The sequence below is a fragment of the Triticum aestivum genome, chromosome 2B, assembly GCF_018294505.1.
Source record: "Triticum aestivum cultivar Chinese Spring chromosome 2B, IWGSC CS RefSeq v2.1, whole genome shotgun sequence".
Lineage (NCBI taxonomy): Eukaryota > Viridiplantae > Streptophyta > Magnoliopsida > Poales > Poaceae > Triticum > Triticum aestivum.
Window position 1 is genome coordinate 738,268,314 of NC_057798.1, and position 23,608 is coordinate 738,291,921.

Consider the following 23,608-nt stretch of genomic DNA (forward strand, 5'->3'; position numbering starts at 1 on the left):
TGGGTGGATGAAAGGGGGAACTATGCCCGGCAGGAAAGTGGGGGGCGGGGGTAGGGGGGGAGGAGGGGTATGCCCGGTGGGACGGCAGGGCGGCGGCGGTAGGGGGGAGGAGGGGTATGCCCGGTGGGATGGCAGGGTGGCGGCGGTAGGGTGGAGGAGGGGTATGCCCGGTGGGACGGCAGTGCGGCGGCGGTAGGGGGGAGGAGGGGTATGCCCGGTGGGACGGCCCAGCGGTGGGGAGGAGCCAGCCGCGCTGCAGGAGCAATAAGGAGGAACTATGCCTCCGGAATACTGCCATAAAGAAATATTTATCTTCTTTTTTTGGCTAGATTTTCTGTTATTAAACTTTAAAAGGAATTTTAGTGTGAGTGATCACTACATAACTATTTCTGTTATTAAAGGCTATGACGGCATGTAGCAGGGCATGCAGTTTCCTGAATTTGTTTTATGGAAGAAGTTGTTTTTTTTTGAAAGGTGACACAGGCCAACCCTCAAAATGCACTTAGGTGCTGTTAAAGACCAGTCATCTCATACTTGGGATGGCATGCATGTGTTACCTGAGCTATATTTGGTTATTAGATCATCCAAAAGTCAAACGTTGACACAAAACTTGCGATATATATAGGTTCGGAAGGTACTTGTTACCCTCTTGTGCTTTCCTATCGAATATGTCGAATTTGTTGAGGAACAACATGCACGAGGTTTTCTGGAAAACTATATCGCATCAAGTTGGATTGGAAACGGACAAAAAATAGCATGACAACAATAATTCTGAGATGGATGTATGCAAACCTCAGCACTTCTTTGCTTTAATGCCCAGTTAAAGAGTTCCTTACTCAACATCATTCTGTTGTCTTTCTCATCCTCAAATAACAACTTGTTGTACCTGACATTAAAACTCCTCAACATTAGATCAGAGGCTTTGTGTCACCGGCTCTCTATTAACCATGTCTTCGTATTTTGCATTTTCTTCAGTTGACTAACCTGTGCGTGCTTTGGCAGGAAGAGGCATTGCCTAATGCTTTGATATGAGTTGCTATCGGTTCTGCACAGAGTTTGTCCAAGTAAACTCACTGCTTCTCCCAAAGATATCCCTTGAGGGATGTCGTGCCAACTGCCAAAGTATTCGAAGGTCTGTACCGCCATATTATATATGCTTGATTGATCCTCTCTGTTGCGGAGTCAAAATAGTACGTATACTTCTTGGAATTTTCTAAGATAAAGTAGAATTGAAATGTTCCCACTAGCAGAAAAAGGGTCAAATGTGAGACACATTAGTCCCGGTTTGTAACAGAACCGGCACTAATGTGTCCATTAGTGCCGGTTCCAACGGCTAGCCGGGAGGAGCTCTTTAGTACCGGTTCGTGGCAAACCTTTAGCACCGGTTCGTGCCACGAACCGGTACTAATGAGAGTGGTGGCAGGATGTTGTCAGAGTGGGGCCCTTCCAGCACCTTTAGTACCGGTTCCTGGCGAACTGGTACTAAAGGTCGTCCTATATAAATCCTTCGTCCACCCGCACTTTGTTCTTCCCCCTTTCCCCTCTCCCTCTCTTTTGTTCTTCCCTTCTTCCTCTCGAGTTCATCACAAAATTTGCCCCAAATTTGTCAAGATTTGCAGGCCCTCATCCATTCAAATGATCACCAAGGTTAGCAACTTTGTCCTTTCATTTCTCATTGCTAGATTAGCTCTTGCATTGGTTTATATAGTGATTAATTGTGGGTTTTAGTAATTTGGGAGGAATTATATCTGGTAGTATTTGATTTATATGCAATTTGAGGTCAAAATAACACTTAGTTTGCATATGTAGGTGTGGTTTACTTAGTGCCTTCTAAATCTCCGTCGTAACCATCGTAGATCGCCCGCACCGTCCCGTCGCCGGCACCACCTTGTGGTGAGCCTCTTGTTCATGAAATTTTATATAAAAAAATGATGTTTGTGTGATTTGGATATATAGTTACTCATATAATAATTATCTTACCGTATGTTGTTTGTTATACATAGTGCCATGGTTTTGATATCCGTCCCCGTTGGCCCTCGTCCTTGTTATGATTCGGATGTGGTATATTCTCTTTTAAAACTATTTGTTGCATTTCGTGTTTATGACAAATTATGCCCATCAAGTTGACATAGATATTTTTATCTAGGAGGTATGTGAACCGGAAATTCCAACCGACCCTATTGTCGAGAGGTTAAATTTAGTTGAAAGAGAAAACGAGTACTTGAAAGTAAAATTGAAAAGAATTGAGGGGGAGAAGATGGAATTGGAGTTGCATGTTGCCGATGTCGTCGATGATCACAAGATCAAGATGGAGAAAATGCGCTTGAAGATTAGAAAGATTAGAAAATATGCCATCGATAGTGAGGCTTGGTATCATTATGCTGTTGGATCAATTGTTACCTTAGTTGCGATCTTAATCGCATTTGTTGTTGCATTTAAATGCTTTAGCTAGAGAGTTATTTGTTTGTTGCATTTAAGTGTTGTATGAACTTTATGTATGAACTTGTATTAATTTGGTCTATTCGGTGTTGTGTAATGAAGATGAGCCGGCAATGGATGTACGATGACCGATGCTCTCTCCAGTTCGTTGAGGGCGTGCATACTTTTCTGCATGCAGCTGAGGCAAACAAGCGGGCGGATGGTTTTATGCCTTGTCGATGTGCTGGCTGTAAGAATGGTCGCAATTACTCTACGTCAAGAACCATTCACGTCCACCTGTTTGAGTCTGGTTTCATGCACCACTATAATGTTTGGACCAAGCACGGAGAAAGAGGGGTTATGATGGAAGACAATGAAGAAGAAGAGGACGACGATAGCTATCCTGGCCATGGGTTCCCTGAATACGATGATACAACAATGGGGGAAGAAGCTGAGCCGGTAATGCGGGAAGAAGCTGAGCCGGCAATGCGGGAAGAAGCTGAAGAAGAGGCATCAGATGAGCCCGTTGATGATCTAGGTCGGGCCATTGCCGATGCAAAGAGAAACTGCGCAAGTGATTTGGAGAAGAAGAAGTTGCAGCGCATGTTAGAGGATCACAAAAAATTGTTGTACCCGAATTGCGTAGGTGATAAGAAAAAGCTGGGCACCACACTGGAATTGCTGCAATGGAAGGCAGAGAATGGTGTATCTGACAAGGGATTTGGAAAGTTGCTGGTAATGATAAAGGATATGCTTTCAAAGGACAACAAATTGCCCGAGAGTATGTACGAAGCAAAGAAGGCTGTCTGCCCTCTAGGGTTAGAGGTGCAGAAGATACATGCATGCCCTAATGATTGCATCCTCTACCGCGGTGAGTACGAGGATTTGAACGCTTGCCCGGTATGTGGTGCATTGCGCTATAAGATCAGCCGCGATGAGCATGGTGATGTCGAGGGCGAGCGCCCCAGGTAGAAAATTCCTGCCAAGGTGATGTGGTATTCTCCTATAATACCACGGTTGAAACGTTTGTTCCAAAACAAAGAGCATGCCAAGGCGATGCGATGGCACAGAGAAGACCGTAAGAAAGACGGAAAGTTGAGAGTACCCGCTGACAGGTCGTAGTGGAGAAAAATCGAAAGAAAGTACGGGAAGGAGTTTGCAGATGACGCAAGGAGCGTATGGTTTGGTCTAAGCGCAGATGGCATTAATCCTTTTGGGGAGCAGAGCAGAAACCATAGCACCTGACCTGTGACTCTATGTTTGTATAACCTTCCTCCTTGGTTATGCATGAAGCGGAAGTTCATTATGATGCCAGTGCTCATCCAAGGCCCTAAGCAACCCGGCAACGACATTGATGTGTACCTAAGGCCATTAGTTGAAGAACTCTTACAACTGTGGAATGGAACAGGTATACGTGCGTGGGATGAGCACATGGGGGAAGAATTTGACCTAAAGGCGTTGCTGTTCGTGATCATCAATGATTGGCCTGCTCTCAGTAACCTTTCAGGACAGACAAACAAGAGATATTGCGGATGCACGCACAGTTTGGATGATACTGACAGTATATATTTGAATAGTTGTAAGAAGAATGTGTACCTGGGACATCGTTGATTTCTTCCGAGCAGGCATCCCGTAAGAAAGAAAGGCAAGCATTTCAAAGGTGAGGCGGATCACCAGACGAAGCCTCGCCACTGTACTGGTGCTGATGTACATGATATGGTCAAGGATTTGAAGGTGATATTTGGAAAGGGTCCTGGCGGACAACCTGTTCCAAAGGACGCTGACGGACGCGCACCCATGTGGAAGAAGAAATCTATATTTTGGGACCTGCCATATTGGAAAGACCTAGAGGTCCGCTCCGCAATCGACGTGATGCACGTGACGAAGAATCTTTGCGTGACCCTGCTTGGCTTCTTGGGCGTGTATGGGAAGACAAAAGATACACCTGAGGCACGGGAGGACCAGCAACGTATGCACGGAGAAGACGGCATACATCAGGGTCATGCAAGCTACGCTCTTACCAAAGAAGAGAAGGAAATCTTCTTTGAATGCCTGCTCAGTATTAAGGTACCGTCTGACATCTCATCGAATATAAAGGGAATAATAAACATGGCAGAGAAAAAGTTTCAGAACCTAAAGTCTCATGACTGCCACGTGATTATGACGCAACTGCTTCCGGTTGCATTGAGGGGGCTTCTACCGGAAAACGTTCGATTAGCCATTGTGAAGCTATGTGCATTTCTCAATGCAATCTCTCAGAAGGTAATCGATCCAGAAATCATACCAAGGTTACAGAATAATTTGGTGCAATGTCTTGTCAGTTTCGAGTTGGTGTTCCCACCATCCTTCTTCAACATCACGAAGCACGTCCTAGTTCACCTATGCGAAGAGATTAACGTTTTGGGTCCTGTATTTCTAGACAATATGTTCCCCTTTGAGAGGTTCATGGGAGTCTTAAAGAAATATGTTCATAACCGTGCTAGGCCAGAAGGAAGCATCTCCAAGGGCCATCAAAGTGAGGAGGTCATTGAGTTTTGTATTGACTTTATTCCTGACCTTAAGCCGATTTGTGTTCCTGAATCGCGGCATAAGGGCAGACTGGATGGAAAAGGCACGCTAGGAGGGGAACAAATAATATGTATGAATGGACATTCTCTCACTGAAGCACACTACACAGTTCTACAGAATTCCGCCTTGGTGGCTCCGTATATGGATGAACACAAGAATTTGCTACGCTCCAAACACCCGGAGCGGTCTGATGACTGAATTACACGTGAAAAAACCAGGAGTTTCGCCAGCTGGTTGCAGACACGTACCATGCATGACACCTCTATTGAAGATGACCTGTACTTGCTGTCCCAGTTACCATCTTCGAATATAATGACTTTCAAAGGGTACGAGATAAATGGTAATACATTTTACACGATCGCCCAAGATAAGAAGAGCACCAACCAAAACAGTGGTGTCCGCTTTGATGCAGAAACCAAGACGGGAAAGGAAACATATTATGGTTATATACAGGACATATGGGAACTTGACTATCGACGTGGTTTAAAGGTCCCTTTGTTTCGGTGCAAATGGGTCAATATGACACGAGGCGGGGTAACGGAAGACCCGCAGTACGGAATGACAACAGTGGATCTCAACAATCTTGCGTATGCAGACGAACCATTCGTCCTAGCCAATGATGTGGCACAGGTTTTCTATGTGAAGGACATGTCTACCAAGCCAAGAAAAAGAAAAGATAAGGAAGCGAATGCATCGTACGATGAGCCAAAGCGGCACATAGTTCTTTCTGGGAAGAGAAACATCGTGGGAGTGGATGACAAGACAGACAAGTCAGAAGATTATGAAAAGTTTGATGAAATTGCTCCATTCACAGTGAATATTGACCCGAGCATCCCGTTAAATGATGAAGATTTTCCATGGTTACGGCGCAAAGGGACACACGCGAAGAAAAAGTTTCACACCCAAAGATCTGGGATGTGATCGGCTTCACTAGCTATCATCACTTTCTTCTGTGTTTCGCACCGAGAGGGGAATCTCTGTAATAGTTAGGGTAGTTATGTGTTTTGGCATTTGAAACGCGAAGAAATTTTATGTGCAAACAAATTCACACTAATTTCAAATAATTCAAAATTTAAACTATTCAAATTTGAAAACTACGGGCACTAACAGAAAAAATAGCAGAAAAGAAAGAAAAACTATAGCTGAAAAGAAAAAACTATATAAAAAACTACTCAAAAATAAATAGAAGAAAATAAATATAGCAGAAAAGAAAAAACTACTCAGAAATAAATAGAAGAAAAAATAAAGCAGAAAAGAAAAAAATTATATTTGCTATTTTTCAATCGTTTACAAAATGACCGTGAAATTGAAAATCACTACAAAATGAACTCTGAAAATGTTGAATTTTGGCAAACTAGATGAAAAACTACTCACAAATAAATAGAAGAAAATAAATATAACAGAAAAGAAAAAACTATACAAAAACTACGCAAAAATAAATAGAAGAAAATAAAGCAGAAAAGAAAAAAACTATAAAAAAAATTGGGGCGCTGCCCTGTGGGCCTGATAGGCCACAGGTGTGTAATTACAGGCCTTAAAGGCCCAGCAGACTCACAGGGCAGCGCGCAGAGTTTAGGCCCACAAGCCTGCTAGCTATATAGAGGAGTTCGAAGTGGTAGCCGTGGCTGGGTTTATAAACCAGTGCGGCTGCCCTTCGCCCGGCGAGGTGGGACTAAACTTTGGGGTGGCAGCGCGACCCCTTTAGTACCGGGTCGTGGCACAAACCGGTACTAAAGGGGGGTCCTTTAGTACCGGTTTGTGCCACCACCCGGTACTAAAGGGGGTCGCTTCCCGCCGCTTGGCCTGGCCAAAACAGGCCTTTAGTACCGGTTGGTGGCTCCAACCGGTACTAAAGGTGCCTTCTATATATACTCGACTTACGAAATTTTCATTCTTCCTCTGTTTCCGTCGTCTCCGTCGCCGTCGCCGCCCCCGTCCCCGTCGCCGCCCCCGTCCCCATCGCCGCCCCCGTCCCTGTCGCCGCCCCGGGCCCACCCCCGTCCCCGTCGCCGCCCTCGTCTCCGTCGCCGCCCCCATCCCCGTCGCCGCCCCCGTCCCCGTCGCCGTCGTCGCCTCGCCGTCGCCGTCGCCCCGCTGTGAGCTCTCCCCCTCTAACCTCTCTCCCTCGCCCCGGCGGCCACCATGGGCGCCGCCCCTCCCGGCCCCGAGCACACACACACACACACAAGCATGAATTAGTATAAAATTTAGATTATTTAGATTATTATTGTTTTAGTTATCAAAACACACACACACACAAGCATGAATTAGTATATAATTTAGATTATTTAGATTATTATTGTTTTAGTTATCAAAAATATTGTTTTAGTTATCAAAAAAATTTATATGGAACACACACACACACACATGTATGAATTAATGCATGTATATATTAGTATATACGTATTTTGTATGTTTAATTAGTTTAGATTATTTAGATTATTATTGTTTTAGTTATCAAAATTTTTTATATGGAAATTAGTGTTTAATTAGTATGGAAATTTTTTATGTTTAATTAGTATATAATTTAGATTATTATTATTAGTATATAATTAGTGTTTAATTAGTATGGAATTTTTTTATATAATGTTGTTTTTCAGTTTTTTAATGGATGTATAGAAGTTGTGTTTTCTGTTTTTAGTGTTAGATGCTTAATTAGTATGAAATAGTATATAGATTTTTGAAATAGTAGAAATGTTAGAAATTTTAGTTATCAAAATCCAATCATTAAAAAAATATTACTTTTTGCGGGCATATAGCTAGTATTTGTTCTCGACGATGCCCGGCCCGCATCCTCGCCGTCGACCCGTCCGCGACGACGTCCAGCCGACCCATGTCCGGGACTGGGCTCCGCCGGGCTGGCACTGGGAGGTGCTGCCTGGAGGGGCGCGCCGCTTGATGAGGAACCCGGCCCCGGGTCCCGTCGTCGACCCTGATCTCGTTTGGTGGCGTTCGCGTGGGCCAGTTTCGGTGCGGAGGGACCCGGCCCCGCCGGAGGTGGTACGTCGCCGTGTCAGGGAGGAGGACGAGCACGTCCATCGCTACATGGTTGCGTTAGAGGGCGGCAGGTTCTCCAATACCTGGCAGTATCTTCGGGGATCTCACTTCAGCTATGATCCTGTGAGGGTTCCTTCTCTTTGGGTGTCCACCGCCCGCGCCGCAGGAACCGCGAGTGTCCTAGATTCTTCTGTAGTATTCGATCTTTAATTAGCTAGCCAGTGATGTACTATTCAATATTATATATTATTCGAGACGATGTATTCGAGATTATATCTATTATTCTAGACGAAGTATTCGAGATTATATCTATTATTCGAGACGATGTAATTTGAATACTAAATTGTTTTATATTTCTTTTGAATTAGTTAAATAAAAGCTATGGCAGACAATACCGACAGAGAGGGAGAACAGACCATGTTCGATATGATACGCGGGCCAGATGATGATCAGAATGAAGAAGATTATGACGGCTCCGAATTTCTAAACAACACCGGAGAGGGTGATATGATATTCGATCGCGACGACCGAATTGATGAAGTCATGAACTACGATTATGACGATGACGAAGAACATGTTGATCCTGAAACAACAAAGACCGGCGAGGTATATATATTTATATAAGCAGGTATCTGGTGATCATCACATGTTTTAAATGACTTGAAGATATATTAACGAATCGATCTTTGTTCTTTCAGCCATCCGGATCGAGCAAATCTTCAGGCAAAAGGACGAAACGAGGCCCGAACAAAAAGTTGAAGGAGGGCGTAAAGTACAATATCGAGGCAGTCAGACCTAATGGCGAACCATTAGCGCCTAAGAAGATTGCGGACAAGTTCGTTCGTCAGTGCGGAGTTCTTGTGAAGGACCAACTCCCGATCTCCCTTCAAGAATGGAGAGAGCCAGCAAAAGACAAAAGACAAAAAGGCAAAGAGGACGCTGCTCCACGTCCAGATGTTACTTTTGTCGACAAGAATCAAAAAGATCTGCTTTGGGATACTCTCATGGAACATTTCACCCTACCAGATCATTTCACAGAAGCAGATGTGCAGAAAGTCAAGGACGCTGCTCTTAGGAAGATGGCGGTTGCATTCAAGAACCACAAGAATCGTGAATGGGACAAGTACGTCAAGGGAGGAAGGAAGACTCCAGTATTCGAGGGAACACTAGAGAACCAACGTGCTCATTGGGACGATTTCGTGAAATTCAAGGATTCGGAATTAGCTAAGGAACGGTCGAGAATAAACAAGAAGAATGCCGAAAAAAAGGATAAGTTCCATAAGCTGGGGCCAGGTGGCTATGCGGTGGCAATGCCTAAGTGGGATAAGTCTGAGAAAGAGATGGAGGATGCAGGTGCCACTCCGGTTACTAAGAGCTGGCCCCCCAGGGTCAGGACTTGGTTCTATGCGCATGGGGGGGAGTTGGACCCGAAGACAGGCAATGTTTCGACGAGGGCAAGTCTGAAGGGAGCCGACGATGCGATACTTGTTGCAATAGAAGAGGCACGATCGGGGGTGTTCCAGCCCAACAGAGAGAACGACGAGCTTACGCGTGCCCTGGGAAATCCTGAACACCCGGGAAGAACACGAGGCAAGGGCGCTATTCCGTGGTATGAGGGGTTTTCAGACTGGAACACCGACTACAGAACCCGTGCGAGAAAGAAGATTGCGGAGGAGAAGAAGAGGAAGATGGAGGAGGAGCAGAGGAAGCGGGACTATGAACGCCTTCAAGGCCTAGAAGCAAGTCAAGCGGAATTGGTAGTCAAATTCCAGCGGCAGCAGGAGCAGATCGACTCACTTACCCAGCAAAGGGGGTCTCAGCAGCTGCAGCAGCTAGCGAATGATCCAGCATTGGATAGCACCGCCCCATCCATGCCGAGAAGCAGCGTGGGTTCCGCCCCGGACGACGCAATGCTGGGTAGATACCCCGTGGATGACATCACGGAGAACACTAGCTGCGAGCTACACGTCAAAATGAAGAACATATCCATGAAGGTGGCGGACGCCGTTGCTTTTACAAATCCCCCCGAGGCAACCTTCCATTGCAACCCGATTCCAGCGGGCTATGCTCGTGTCTTGGTTGATGAGGTGGTGGACCCATATTCGGAGCTAGAGCTTGACATTCCTGGAGGTGACGACGAGCGCTTTCTCGGAGACGCCAACCATCGTATCATCCTATGGAAAAAGGATTGCATCATCTTTCGAAGGCCACCGACACCGCGTCAGCCGACTCCTCGTCGAAGTCCGCCACCGAGTCAGCAGTCTCCCGCTCCTGCAAGTCCACCAAGTCCGGCAAAGTGTCAGGCCACTCCTCCTCCAAGTCCGGCAAAGTGTCAGGCCACTCCTCCTCCTCCAAGTCCGCCACAGCGTCAGACGTCCACTCCTCCTCCAAGTCCGGCACAACCTCAGGCCACTCCTCCTCCAAGTCCGGCACAGCTTCAGGCGGCCACTCCTCCTCGTCCAACTCAGCCCCGTCAGCCGTCTCCGCCGCCTCAGCAATCGCAGAAGAGACACCCCGCAGCTATGGTGCGTAGCGGTACGAGTCGAGGTAGTACAGGAAGTACAGGCGGAGGCAAGCGATATAAATATGGTCCAAGCCTCACGCCTCTTCCGCAGAGGGCTTATGACAGGTCCGAGGAGGAAATCGCAGCCATATCGAAGTCCGAGGTGGAAGCCCATTTTGCACCGAAACCGCCACCGCCGCCAAGGGAGAAAGTGCCTGAGGAAACGATTGACCACTTCATTCGTATGGCTCAACCACCAGCTCCCAAGCCTGTTGACACAGACTATGAGCGCCACATCAGGAAGTTAAATCGAGCACGTCTACGTAAGGAGGCGAGCTCGGGATCGAGCAAACAAGAAGCAGCTGTCAAAAAATGCGGGAAAACCATTCCCCAGCTGGGAGAACAGGCGGCGCAATCGATCCCCTCGCTTGTTGTGCCAACAACACGTGACAGTACGCGCGCCCAATATTATTGTGGGCAAACAGTTTACGTTCCTGAGGTGGGCAATGTGGTAATAACGGAGGACCATATAATGCAGGCTGAAGTTCTCAAAATCACTGTTGGACAACTCCTCGAGATCGAGCCCATGCCTGTGCTTAGAGAGGATGAAATAAAACGGAAATATGTCCGGGGCCAACCTTTGGTCGAGCCAGACAAGGTCAAGAACCTCCCAACGAGAATGTATGAATTGCATCAATGGTACATGAACATTACCAAGATTTCCGATCGATTGTCCCTCATGGTGAATGTCAAGGAGGAGCATTACTACCATGAGAAAGCTGTGTCCGTTGAGTATTCTGAACTGTTTCAGTTATACAATCAAGACGCACTCGACAAATCTATCGTCAGTTGCTATTGTCTGTAAGTGATTTCTTTCTGTAATTTAAGTCTCAAGCTAGCTGTAGTGATCCTTTTGATCAATCATTACCTGTAATTATCCTCACTATATTCTTTTCTGTGGTATTATATGCAGGATGAAGATGTATGAAATGAGAAAAGGTGGACGCTTTGGCATTGGGTTCATTGACCCAAACACCGTTAATGAATACACATGGAAAATAGATGCACGTCATCAAAAGGCCGTAGAGGACAGCATGCTAGAGTTCTTGAAGCGCCTCAAATACAATGAAGATATACTACTTCCTTACAACTTCCAGTGAGTCACACTGTCTTGTACTACAAATTCTCTGTTTTTGCCTACTAGCTAGCTACATGTTTTTGCTTACATATGCCCGCTTAATTAAGACATGCAAACGTGTGTGCATGCAGATTTCACTGGGTCTTGTGTATCATTAAAGTTGACGCCGGAACAGTTGAAATACTGGACTCACTACTCAAAGAAAAAACTGACTATAACATCTTGTTTGGGATAGTCAACAGGTAATTTCAATCATTATTAACTATATATCTCGGCCTATTTAGTTCGTCATTTCATGATATGAACTATTTAATAACCCCTTTATTCATTTTCTTTGTCGGCGGGCAGGGCTTGGGCAAGGTTCATCAGCGTCACGGAAGGCGAATGGAAAGAAAAGCTTAAATGGGGAAGACCCAAGGTAAGTAATTAAGTAGTACTAGCTAGCTAGCTAGCTGCCATCTCTTTAATTATCATGCTTGATTAATTATTATCTGATCAAATTCCATTCTCGTAAAGGCCCTGAAGCAGGCGCAGGGGACTGATCTGTGTGCATTCTGCGTTTGCGAGAACATTCGCATGATGGCGTCCGAAAGGAGCAGATCTCAAAGACAGGAATGGGTACGCTTGTCAAAACACTATTCACAATTTTTACACCATTATCGATATCTAGTCACACAACTAATACACATGCATATTGATCTCCTTCTTAACGGTTCAGAGAGGTGCGGGCGAAGCTCCTAGAAATGGAGCGCGTAGAAGCACTTCAAGAGGAAATAGCGGGATTTTTGCTCGACCAGGTCATAAATCCGAAGGGAGAATACTATTACCCGCTACCGCCCCATGAAAACCACTTCCAATTGTCATCGTGCTCCGAAGGCACCAATTAGGCTAATGCCACAGATCCGAAGGCAACATGCATATGTAGGAGAAATTGTATATAGCTATACATGTGTGTATGTGTGAATTAATTAATATGATGGTTTGTGAGACATTGATGATATATATATGCATGATTGGTTATACATTGATGATATATTTATGCATAACGTGTACAATGTGTAGTATCGTAAAATACCAGCAAACGAAAAAGAATTAAAATGGAAACACAAAATTAAATAAAAAAGAAATCATAAAACTAAAAAAAAACCAAACCTTATAGTACCGGTTGGTCTTACCAACCGGTACTAAAGGGCTCCAGGCCCCTGGAGCTGGCTCGTGCCACGTGGTTTCCCTTTAGCACCGGTTCGTGCTGAACCGATACTAAAGGGGGGGCCTTTAGTGCCCACACTTTAGTGCCGGTTATGGAACCGACACTAAAGGGCCTGACGAACCGGTGCTATTGCCTGGTTCTGCACTAGTGTCCTCTCCCTTGATGATTTTTCTGTTCCCTCTTTGCAAAGGAGCTTATTTAGATAGAGGTGCCCTCTTTCCAAAAGAGATAACTTAGGCATGGGAATGTTTTCATTGTAGGAATCCTAAGTATTTAGGAAGGATGTGAAATCATCTCTTGTTTTGACTAGCTGTGCAGAAGATGACCTAAAAATTCATCTAAAAAAATGTAAAAAGGGATGTACTTATCCCTTGGACTGCCAGCTGGCTTAAAAAGCACTAAGACTGGTTGTGGGCCTTAGCGGTGTTTGTTTCGCACCATGGTTCCCACACCATGAACTTATTATTTGTTTGTCATTGCAACTTGAATTCTAGTTTTTGTTCATCAGTTGTTGTGTTTCCTAATTTTAAAACTGTTATGGGCGCCTATGGGTGACATGTGATGCAATGCAATAGGGACCTCAATTCATGATATAAGTTTGTTTGTACACCTAATTTCTTTGTCAACATTCGTACGGGAGGATGTTGCAATCTTGTTTCTCCATCATCTATTATATTATTAAAAGCTCCATGTTGTGATTGTAGTTGTGAAACTCAGGACCACAGGCATGTAGTCAAAGCCTGCAAGGATAGTTTGAAGAATCCTCGGCTTGATTATCTACCTTTCTTGTTCGATTCCCCGTAGCTACTACGCTACTGGTATGATCCCTGTCTTTTTTTTACCTTACATGGATGAAGAACATGTTATTTCACTTACATAGATGATTTATTGGATTATGTTTTAGTTCTGGATGGTTGTTGCCAATGTTGATGATATTTCTATGCTCGATGGGCATGCACTTATGGAGGTGTTGTGTCCATCTGTTGCTTGGATGATGTATCTTAGTCATCCAACTTCCAAAGTGATGAGGACATGACTACCTTGGATACGACCACAAATATTGCATACATGCATATTTGTCAGGTGATTTTTAGTGCAAACTATTTCATAATCTATTTATGTTATCCAGAACAAAAATACTTCACACACTTTTGTGTTTTGTCTAATTGCAGGTGTATGGGACATTTGTACAATTCACATATGAAGATAAGGGAGAAAGAGATGTTTAAGTTCTATTCAAAAAGTTCTCTCACGTCACTTTTGGGCCAAGAGAAGATAGAGTCCAAGTCTCTCACGTTCTGGATTTAGATTTGGACCGCACAGACATACCTGACTCAAAAGCCAACAACTTTTTCATACGGACTCGGAATTGGGTGATTCTTTTTTTGTTGGAATCTAGATTTTGTGCTCTTTCCAGGCCAATTGGATTCACCTTGAAATTTGTCCGGAGCATTGAGATATCGACGAAACAATCAGACGCTGCAGCAGAATCGGAGTCAAACAACAAGTCCAAAGGTGTTGCATCACCTCCACTTGGGCCCATGAGCCTTGTACGACCTAGGGTTGGTTTTAGGATGCCTTGGGACGTTCTCCCACCTCCTTGGCCGCCACCCCTTCCTCCTATATAAGTAGATTCATCTAGTAGCTTTTTCCTTGGGATTTGTTTAGTTAAAAGTTAGCCAACGCAACTTCGTGTACTTCGTTTGTGTCCAATGACCAGACCAAGACCACTTTCGGATCCCTACCTTTATCAATACTTCATCTATATTCGCAATATTCAGATTGCTTTATCATATTCTTGCTTGTTCTTCGATTGCTTGCAGGAATAGACCTTCGTGGTCAGGTTGATTGTGCTTCGGCGTGGTCAATAACCTATCGGAGTTGGTTTAGCGATTGCTAAGGCGCAACGTCGTGCACGTTTGTAGTTGGATCGTCAAAGTCGTCTCCACCAAATCGATAGTTATCATCTCATCGAAAGATCGGGACACCCCGCCTCTATCACAAAGTATATGATCCCTCACATGCTACAGTTTGCCACGCAACTCTAGATATATCACCAGTAAATCAGAGTGCCCTTGTAAATCGCCAGTTCTAAGAACTTTTCTTATTAGCAAATTGTAGAGGCCCCATGTAACTTCAACTTTGGAACAACCTAGATCTGTAACTTCTATAGTTCCCTGGTAACTCAACTATCTCCATATCCTGTGTAACTTGTAGAACATTGATTTGAGGGATGTTAAATATGGTTTCTGGCAAAGTTCTGGACAACTACAATGTTGTAGTTTTTGAATAGCTATTGCATCTTTGCCCATGTCTAGCTAGCTCACAAATTTATTTGTACAGTGTGATACTGATGGTGTAGCTTTGTACCATCCTGAAAGCAATTGTTTGCTATTGGGCTCACAATTGTTTGCTCTTGACCGAAAAAGTTTGTGAAGCAGATTGTTTTGGTAGATTTTCACTGTTATTATAGTTTTATGTACAAACTTAGACCATGTTTTTGATTTTTTGTCCAATGGAATCAAACTTGTGTCTCTGAGAAACCAACTTTTATTTAGGGAAAAATTAGGCTTTGCTCCTTCCGTGTTGTGATTGAACATGTTTTGTGATGAGGGGGAATAATTCCTCTGTATTTCTTTAGAAATGTTATAATGGAATTAGGATTATATTCTAGCAGTTGTTTCGTCTTGATTAGATGTTAGACATAAGTGTTAAGATCTCTCAGGCACAAGTCGAGTCATAAAAGGAAAGTAGGCATGATGTACACTTCGACCTTGAACCTACCCTAATCAATCTTTACAACAGCATGGTTACAATATGAAAAGTTTGGTACTGCTGCCTCTGCTTCATATGGAAATGGCAAACATAGAGGAAATGTTTATGAAAGTTTAGACAAAATAGCCCGTAAGCTGATATAGCAGAGCTTATCAACTATTAACTGATCACGGAAAATAAAGAGACCGATATTCCTTCATCATTAGGCTTCACATTGACAACGTTTTAAAAATAGGCAATATTAGTTCCTTCAACAACACCACCTTTTTCCACAGAAAGTACGTGATCCTTCCGGAAATCCTTATTTCTCTACTTTAACAACTGAAGATGGATTGCTTTTTTGGAGCTTGAGAGGTGCATAGATAACTGCGTTCACTGCACCGACCATTTCTGTTGGTGAGCTATACCCATCAGTTTGAGAGTAAAACAATTCATTTATCTTGCACATCTTCCAGAACAGCTCCTTGCATGGCCTAGGAACAACACTATCTTCCCTAAGAACCAACCTTAGCAACTCTCTTCGACACGAGGCTATAGACTCATGTATCACCTTTTTAGCCGCTTCTGTGGACATAGAACCACCACTTTGAAGAATAAGTAGTGAAACACTATTCACTTTTCCCTGGCTATCCTCCCTCTGCAGGAGTAGGTCAAAAAGATTGTCACAATCTCCAAGCAAGTCTTACGAGTTTAAAGTTCAAACAATATTGCAGCAATCAATATTACTATCTGCTGACATTTTTTCCCCAATTGGATACAAAAAGTCAAAAACCTAGCTGAATTTTCCATAAAGTTTGTGTGACTAGATATCATAATTCATGTCTAAGTAGATTATGGATTTCTATCCCCTCTCCCTGCTTTCCTCATATAAAGTATATAATATCAGGGCCGAAAGTGTCCATCTACTTGCGAGCTCAAATGCACCCGTGGTGAATAGTAAAATCAAAATCAATAGTTAAAAAAACCCCGAAATTTGGGCAACGAACATCGACAAATTGTTTACATACGTGCAATATTTTTGTGAAAAAGAAACATTCCTAAAGTTCCGCCCAAAGAAACACAATCTATGTCCAAAATACTTTCAAAAATAGTCTTTTGGAGTGTTGATTTTTTCCCCAGAACATTTAGGAACATCAGTGTTTGTTGCCAAAAAAATCAGATTTTCTTGACTTCGGTTATTCTTTTTTAATTTTACTGTTCGTGAGGGAGCATTTGAGCTCACGAGTAGAAACTCCTATAAGGGCGAGTGGGGCGTTATGGAGGACGAGCTATATGGAGCTCGTTATCGCCAGCGTTGGTACTTCTTGGGATCAGGCTTAGCGGCGTATTCCTCTCATGTATTTCACCTGCAGCCAATTTCCAAGCTCCCGTATCTCCCATTTATGCACAGTGCTATCTCAGGTGAAGCAGCCACCACGGACCTAGCTACGGCCATTGTATGCGTCGAGTCTGGCCGCGCATGCACAAGTGCCACCGCAGGATCGATTATATTCATGCGAGGAGCGAGACAGTGGAACATTGGCACATCATGGGAACAACTCATCTGAGTCAGCAGCCACCACTTAGCTACGGCCATTGTATGCGTCGAAGGATCTCCTCAGTCACGATAGTTTCCCCCGGCTGCACATCTCCTTCTGCATCTCTTTCCCCATTGCCTGATTCTGAAGAAATCCAAACATCCTGACGTGCAGCACAACAATGGGCAGCAGCATCGACCGGCTGCACACCAGCCAATTCACCCCCTAAAATAAATCCAGCGTCCAACCTAGGAACGAAGCTGCATCCCAGACCGAACAAACATCACGTCACATCTAATATTTAGGCCACACGAACGCGATGGCAACAAGTCAGATCGCAAAAACGCCACTAGCGCATCCCTGGCCGGCCAACAAAAAACGAAATCTGGTAGAAGATTACCCTGAATCGCTCTCCTCGATGAAGCACCCCATAGCATCCATAGCGGAAGTTTCTTTTTTTTAGACAAGTCCATGGCGGAAGTGCTTTCTTCCAGTGTGTCAGAGCAAGGGGATAGCGATTAGCGAGCCTAATGAAAGAAAAGTCGACCTATACAGACTCATGGGCCCATCTAATTAATGACCCATCTGCCACCGAGCCTGGCGCCAGGGGAAACTCAAATCAGCCCAGGAGGCACATCATGTCCCTGTAACATCAAGTTGAGAGCACGGCCCACGTATAAATCAAGCACAGCAGCCCATGGCACCTATGTATTTCCAAATAACAGCGAGCGTATTGAGCTGGAAAGCAGCACCGCGCGCATCACAACGTTATAATGACCGAACAAGATTACGAGCACCATGTAGCTCGTCCTCCATTGAGCATTTTCGTATAAGGGCCCCTTATATAGTTTTTGGGTAAAAATAATACATATATACCGCTGAAGTTCTATCTGTAATAGAACTTAGGTTACAACCTGAAAGGGGTGTTTTCTTGACAACTGTAAAATACAGTTGATTAATCTGTAACGTTTGAATCAGAATCCACTAAGATAAGTTGTGTGTAGATATCCTTTTTTCATCAGTTAATATGGAATTTAACTTCATAGCCTCTCAGGGTGACCATTTAAAAAGTTGACACCGTTTTACATATAGCAGATGACAACTATTATTTTTACCAGGGAGGTTTTCTTCCATCATGGATGGCCGTGCAGTCTTAATATTGGACCTACTGCATCCTAGGTAGCTCTTTATTAACTAGTTATGTAAATTATGGCTTTTAAGCTGTTGTCGGATTTGTTGGCTGTGTGCATCTTGTATCAGCCAGGTATTTGCTCATTGTGGTTGTATCAACTCGAATAACATTTGAATGAAATGCCCTTTATCGGGAAAACCAATTCTTTTTGTGAGAACTTATTACCCATTAGAGTTAAATATGGTAGTGGTACCACTAAACTCACCAATTACTTGTATGCATCAGAAAAAGGAAATATTTGTGTAATGATATATGCTATTATAATATAAATCTGTAACTTATATTCTATGCAGCTATGACAAATCTTCATGTGTTTTTGTCATAAATGGCACATACCTCAACGGTTTGGATATCATTCAGGAGACGGCCATTAGTGCTCATTAACCTGAATAACTCATTGTACTCTTGATCTTTGACAACTGACTCCAAAAGCTCTTGCCCAACAAAGTACAATGACGGGAGCACAATAGGCCCCAATACGTAGGAGAGATTTGCATTTGTCATGTACTCATCGGTCGTTGGCAAATATTTGCACCTCGCCCATTCAGCTTCAGTCATCATAGACCTCAATGCATCTATCCACTGCATATGAAATTGAACTCATTATCTAAAAAAAGGATGAACTTCAACATGTAATACTCGACACAATGAAGACCACTCTCAATTCAATATTAGGGGGTCACAAATGAAACTCACCAGTTCTATCAGGTGTTTCCTAACATCACGGTCTTGTACTGCAGAAGCCATTTCTCCAATTTGATTTACTGTAGTATATGTAGCACAAAATAATATTTTTACTCTCTCAGAGTAAAACTGAAGTTCTTGGTGCTCGTCCCACCTAAGACAACCATTAGGAAATAAAAGCAGGGAAGATAATATGTTAGTAAGTGCACAAGAAACCAACACTTAACACGAAGCGGAAAAAGAGATCAAATTGAGGAATTGTACTTCTCAACTAAGGCTACAAGGTTTTCTAACTCTTCTCTTGATCCACCGACATCGAAGAAGTCATCAGAAATACTTGTGAGTACAGAAATTTTGGCCCATGTAATCCGAGCATCAGATAGTTCAGGGGGGAATATGGTAGCAGAAGCAGAGAGATAGCAATATGTCAGCTTCTGCCGTGCAAATTCTAGCTGGTCCAGCCTGTTCTCTTTCAGCCAACTGTGGCAACAAAATTTTGAAGATTGTTTTAAAAAAAGAAGTTAATAAGATAAGAGAGCAAAACAGACATATTACCTTTCAAGATGCATGAGTTCATCCTGGTAAATAATCTGAGAAAAGGTGAAATCTTCAACAGCCAAAGCAAGATGGTCTTGGTACACATGACATGGCCTGATTCAACGACATATTTGAAGTTGCTGGATATAATTCATGTTAATATGATTAGATGAACAATTCCTTTTGGAAAATAAGAATCTTACAAGTATGCTGTCTTCAGCATTTGAGAACCCATAATATTGAAATGTTCAATGTTCCTCCTGTGGTCTAGACGTTCCATTGTGGCATAAAAGGGAAAATTAAGAACATACTCCACCTGAAATTATGGAAGCATATGATTAATGTAAACTGAACCCTCAAATTTAGGATCAATAATTTTCTGAATGATATTTTTTTTCATGCAAGCACCTCCCCAAAGATTGGCTCTCTATGAACCCCATTAGAACACAATTTTTTCAATAACAGGCCGCCTGACCAGCAGCCTATGTTATCTAGGATCAGTTCATTTTCTGATACACTAACTCTTGAAGCCGTGTATAGTTCCAATAAAGATTTTGTATCATCTAGATATCCTTGAAGTGAATTACAGAAAGTGGAGGCTTCGGCAACATGGGATAACTCATCTACGTCAAATTGAACCTTGTCAGTTAGTTTAAGACCAAAGATAAATTAATTAATAACACAGAGGACTCCAGCCTAAGGAAACACCTGAGGAAACGTCATATCCATTCATCCGTAAAATACGAAACGCCATTGCGCATGTTGCTACGTCCAGCAAGATTTCCTCATCTCTCTGTAACCATAAACTGCAAACTGAATATAGTCAAGTTTACAAGCTACAAAAGGTACGTACCAAATCTTTACTCATGGTCACTACCTGTATGTCATATCCAGGATGCTCTTTATCTCGCTAGAAAAATGACGAGATATTCCAATCTTCTCAAGCGAATCCACCATTGAAAGCTGACAAGATATATTCGTTGGGAACACTGTTGGCACTGCAAAAGACTAATTTAATAAGGTATTCAGCAACAACCCAAAGCTTACAAATTCCTCATCACAGTAAAAGGTACACAGTCCCACCTGCACTACCAAATTTACTAATGAGAAAAATTAGGTATTGGAGGGCTTTTTCATCATAATGGTAGATTAATGCAGCAGCAGTAGTGGAAGGAGAGTTAAACAACGATCCATTCTTCCTCTGGAACTTCATAACTTCATTCCAGTCCACCAGGTTTCCTAACCCTTCAGCAACATAAGCCATGTATGCTTTTCTCCCATCAGATTTATCCCCAGCAAATCTGTATCAAATACATTTTTTTTCAAAATGTTACTCACATGTAGCTGAATGTTATTTAATTTCAATGGTAAGAAAAATACAATACGAGTAACATTACACCCAATTTCCAATTCAAATCATGGTTCTTCTGAGAGAAAACTAAAAAAACCAAAAAGAAAAATTACAAAATACAAAAATGATCTTCATAACAAGAAGAGATAAGAAACAAATTAGCAAATAAATTTCCCCACTCACATTACCAGCTTAATATGAGTGAGCCAGATGTACAAATGGAAAGGGTATGCATATACAAAGTATTCGTGCCAAAATTGTCATTTGACGAACCTTTTCAATTCTATCTGCCGGACGCTAAGAATCTCATCAACATCAGTTTGTCTAACAGGAAATTCCAAACCCATTCCAATGGCTAGGTTAATCATACCAGGAAAAGTAATATTGAAGCCCATAGGAGCAGCAATCTGCTCATCCATAGAGAATGAGAAATGTTTTCCAACAAAATGTAGTCCTATCTCGCAAAGAAGAAAGATAGTCATGTCAGTACACATCTTTTTATCTCAACTGGAGCTTTCAAATTGACCAAGTAGAAGACACTAAAAACACAACACTAGCAGGCGAGTCCTTTTCCCTACCTCTCTTGATGTGCTCCGGGCCAACATTCCATTTCTTGAGTGCAATAACGCAAGCCAATGTGGATGAGAGAATAGACTTGTTGTGTAACAAGTTAAATTCGCCGATACCCCAAGAACCATCATCCTGTTGGTTTTGCAATATCCATTCGTTGCACTGTGGGAAGCGTTGAGCCCTTGGATAATCCCGCAAGGGCACCATAGCAACCCATGCTGTGTCGTACGGAGATGGTAACAGTTCAGGGTTCTGGAGCTGCTTCTTTATTCTAGCCTCCCGCTCCTGTTTAGTATGAGCAATCGATCGCGGTAGAATCAGGGGGGCAACCTCAAACCTCAACATTTAACTGAGACCGTTTTTTAATAATATGGCTACATGCATCATTCAGATGCAGAGTCCGGGGGTAATCCTCCTTTTAAGTTTTTTTAACTGAAACAGTGATGTTCATACCTTATTTTGCAGGCTCGCATTTTGTCCTACCAAACTCCTCTCAGCCGTTTGAAGAAAGGAGATTTATGTCAATCATCAACATCTACCAGCTTATACGTTCATTATTTTTTTGGTCAAAAAAATATAGGGTTTTCGCTGGTGGTTTTCCGTCAGAAATCGTAAAGTGGTGGCAAACAGCTAATCACGCTGCAATTGTGGTGGTCTTTTTGCTTTTTTTGCTCTAGCCAATGTGGTCGCCCCTAGCGTAACTCCTGCGGGTGGTGGACCCGCAAAGATCCCTATTTCTTTTGCTTGGGGCACCTTGAAGCAATGGCTCTCTTTGATTTCAGAAAATTCAAAAATTGAGTTGAGAAGTGTGAAATTTCAGGAAAAACCACTGGGAATAGTATTATAATGAGTCATGTGCCAATGAATTTTTGTGGGAAAATTCATTGATTGGAGGTATGAATGGGAGAAACTGGTAAACTATAGAACAACAATATTTCACATGTAAAAATACTTGGGATGTTATTTTTTTTCTCAGCTTGTAAATAGATCGCCATTTTTATCACAGCTTGTAAATGGATTGGTGGAAACTTTTTTTTTTACAAGAGAGCATATGCTCCCGAGCACATCTCATAGTTCAGTTCCATCAATTATAGAACTGTGCATACTGACAACTGACAAGTTGCTAAGATGTCATGACCATTGTTTTTTTATTTTTATACGTAAATTACCTTTTTTGTGGGGAAATACGTAAATTACCAGCATCTGTCAAATAACTGTGCACATGCATGTCTTAGAGAAGATCCAGGTATCCAACAGCAATGAGGGGTGGAGCTGGACCGCTGGTTGCCTGGTTCAATCAAGGGTACTCCCATATTCCACATTTTGAAGTAAGTCTTCTCATGTTTTATTTTTAAAAACTGGTTATTTGTTACTCTAAACACTCTTATATTTCTTTACAGAGGAAGTAGTATTCTCTGGTTGATCGATAAATAATGACAGAAACCACACTCATTTCTCTAACTCGACGCTGAGAAACATCTGATATAAATAACCGAGATCCATATATATAAAGTAAAACAGTTTAAAATGAAAACATATATCCTTATCAGACCGCTGTTAGAATGGACTAGTTATCTGTATGCCCTCCTCTCTCATCTCTATCAAAAAGAAAGCAAGAAAAAGGAAACAAGCAAGAGAGAGTTTCTTACCTGAACAGGAATGGCTCATCGTCTGAGTGCTCCTCACGCACAATGAGTAGGGAGGAGGACGATGATGGCGGCGAGAGAGGAACTCCGGGCGGTGTGCTCCAGTGAAATCACGCTGGGCGGCGTGGGCGGAGGCAAGGCCAAGAGGCTGGTTTCTTCGGTGGTGGTGTGGGCGAAACGAGTTTGCCAGGAACGGCGACGACGCAGCAGGGAGGCAACTGCGCGCCTGCCACCGGCGTGCCGGGACGGCGGAAGATGCCCCAGCTACTCTCGGGCTCGCCATCTAGAGGGTCGATCAGCTGAAGTCGGAGAGCGGTGGCCAAATGCTCAAAAGGTTTATGCGTCGTCTTGGTATATACAGTATATTGTTACTATAGAGAGTAGAGACACTTGCTGCGTAGTAACCCAAAGTAGCTAGCTAGGCAGCATCATGCATGCTGGGGTTGGTACGTGCGAATGCTCAGCAAGCATCTTTTGTGTTCTGTCTTAAACTGCATGCATG

General features: G+C 43.1%; 1 protein-coding gene and 1 long non-coding RNA gene across 2 annotated transcripts in view; one reads left to right on the plus strand and one right to left on the minus strand.

The window, feature by feature from the left end:
- The window catches only part of LOC123042374 (uncharacterized), a 14,710-nt gene extending 739 nt beyond the window's left edge, over positions 1 to 13,971 (plus strand). The window contains exons 2-4 of the long non-coding RNA XR_006418768.1: positions 1,003 to 1,132; positions 13,539 to 13,652; positions 13,739 to 13,971. This is a non-coding gene — a long non-coding RNA (uncharacterized lncRNA). The remainder of the gene's footprint in view (positions 1 to 1,002; positions 1,133 to 13,538; positions 13,653 to 13,738) is intronic.
- A 1,939-nt stretch (positions 13,972 to 15,910) lies between these two features.
- LOC123039521 (ent-kaur-16-ene synthase, chloroplastic) lies at positions 15,911 to 23,389 on the minus strand. The gene is made up of 15 exons (XM_044462657.1): positions 23,110 to 23,389; positions 22,630 to 22,663; positions 21,914 to 21,947; positions 21,469 to 21,745; positions 21,164 to 21,344; positions 20,623 to 20,840; positions 20,417 to 20,537; positions 20,248 to 20,345; positions 19,948 to 20,162; positions 19,743 to 19,855; positions 19,558 to 19,653; positions 19,267 to 19,482; positions 19,015 to 19,156; positions 18,655 to 18,900; positions 15,911 to 16,246 (listed from the first exon to the last, which is right to left on the minus strand). Exons 1-15 carry the CDS (start codon positions 23,387 to 23,389, stop codon positions 15,911 to 15,913), a joined length of 2,607 nt encoding a protein of 868 aa, XP_044318592.1.
- Positions 23,390 to 23,608: the final 219 nt, after the last annotated feature.

Bases quoted from the DNA above. Each gene is read 5' to 3' on its own strand.
- LOC123039521 (XM_044462657.1), bottom strand. From the start codon at position 23,389: ATGGCGAGCCCGAGAGTAGCTGGGGCATCTTCCGCCGTCCCGGCACGC. The intron at 20,163-20,247 runs GTGTTTCCTTAG...AATTTGACGTAG, and splicing joins TGGATATGACGTTTCCTCAG to ATGAGTTATCCCATGTTGCC. The intron at 19,483-19,557 runs GTAATATGTCTG...TTGTTGCCACAG, and splicing joins GAACTCATGCATCTTGAAAG to TTGGCTGAAAGAGAACAGGC.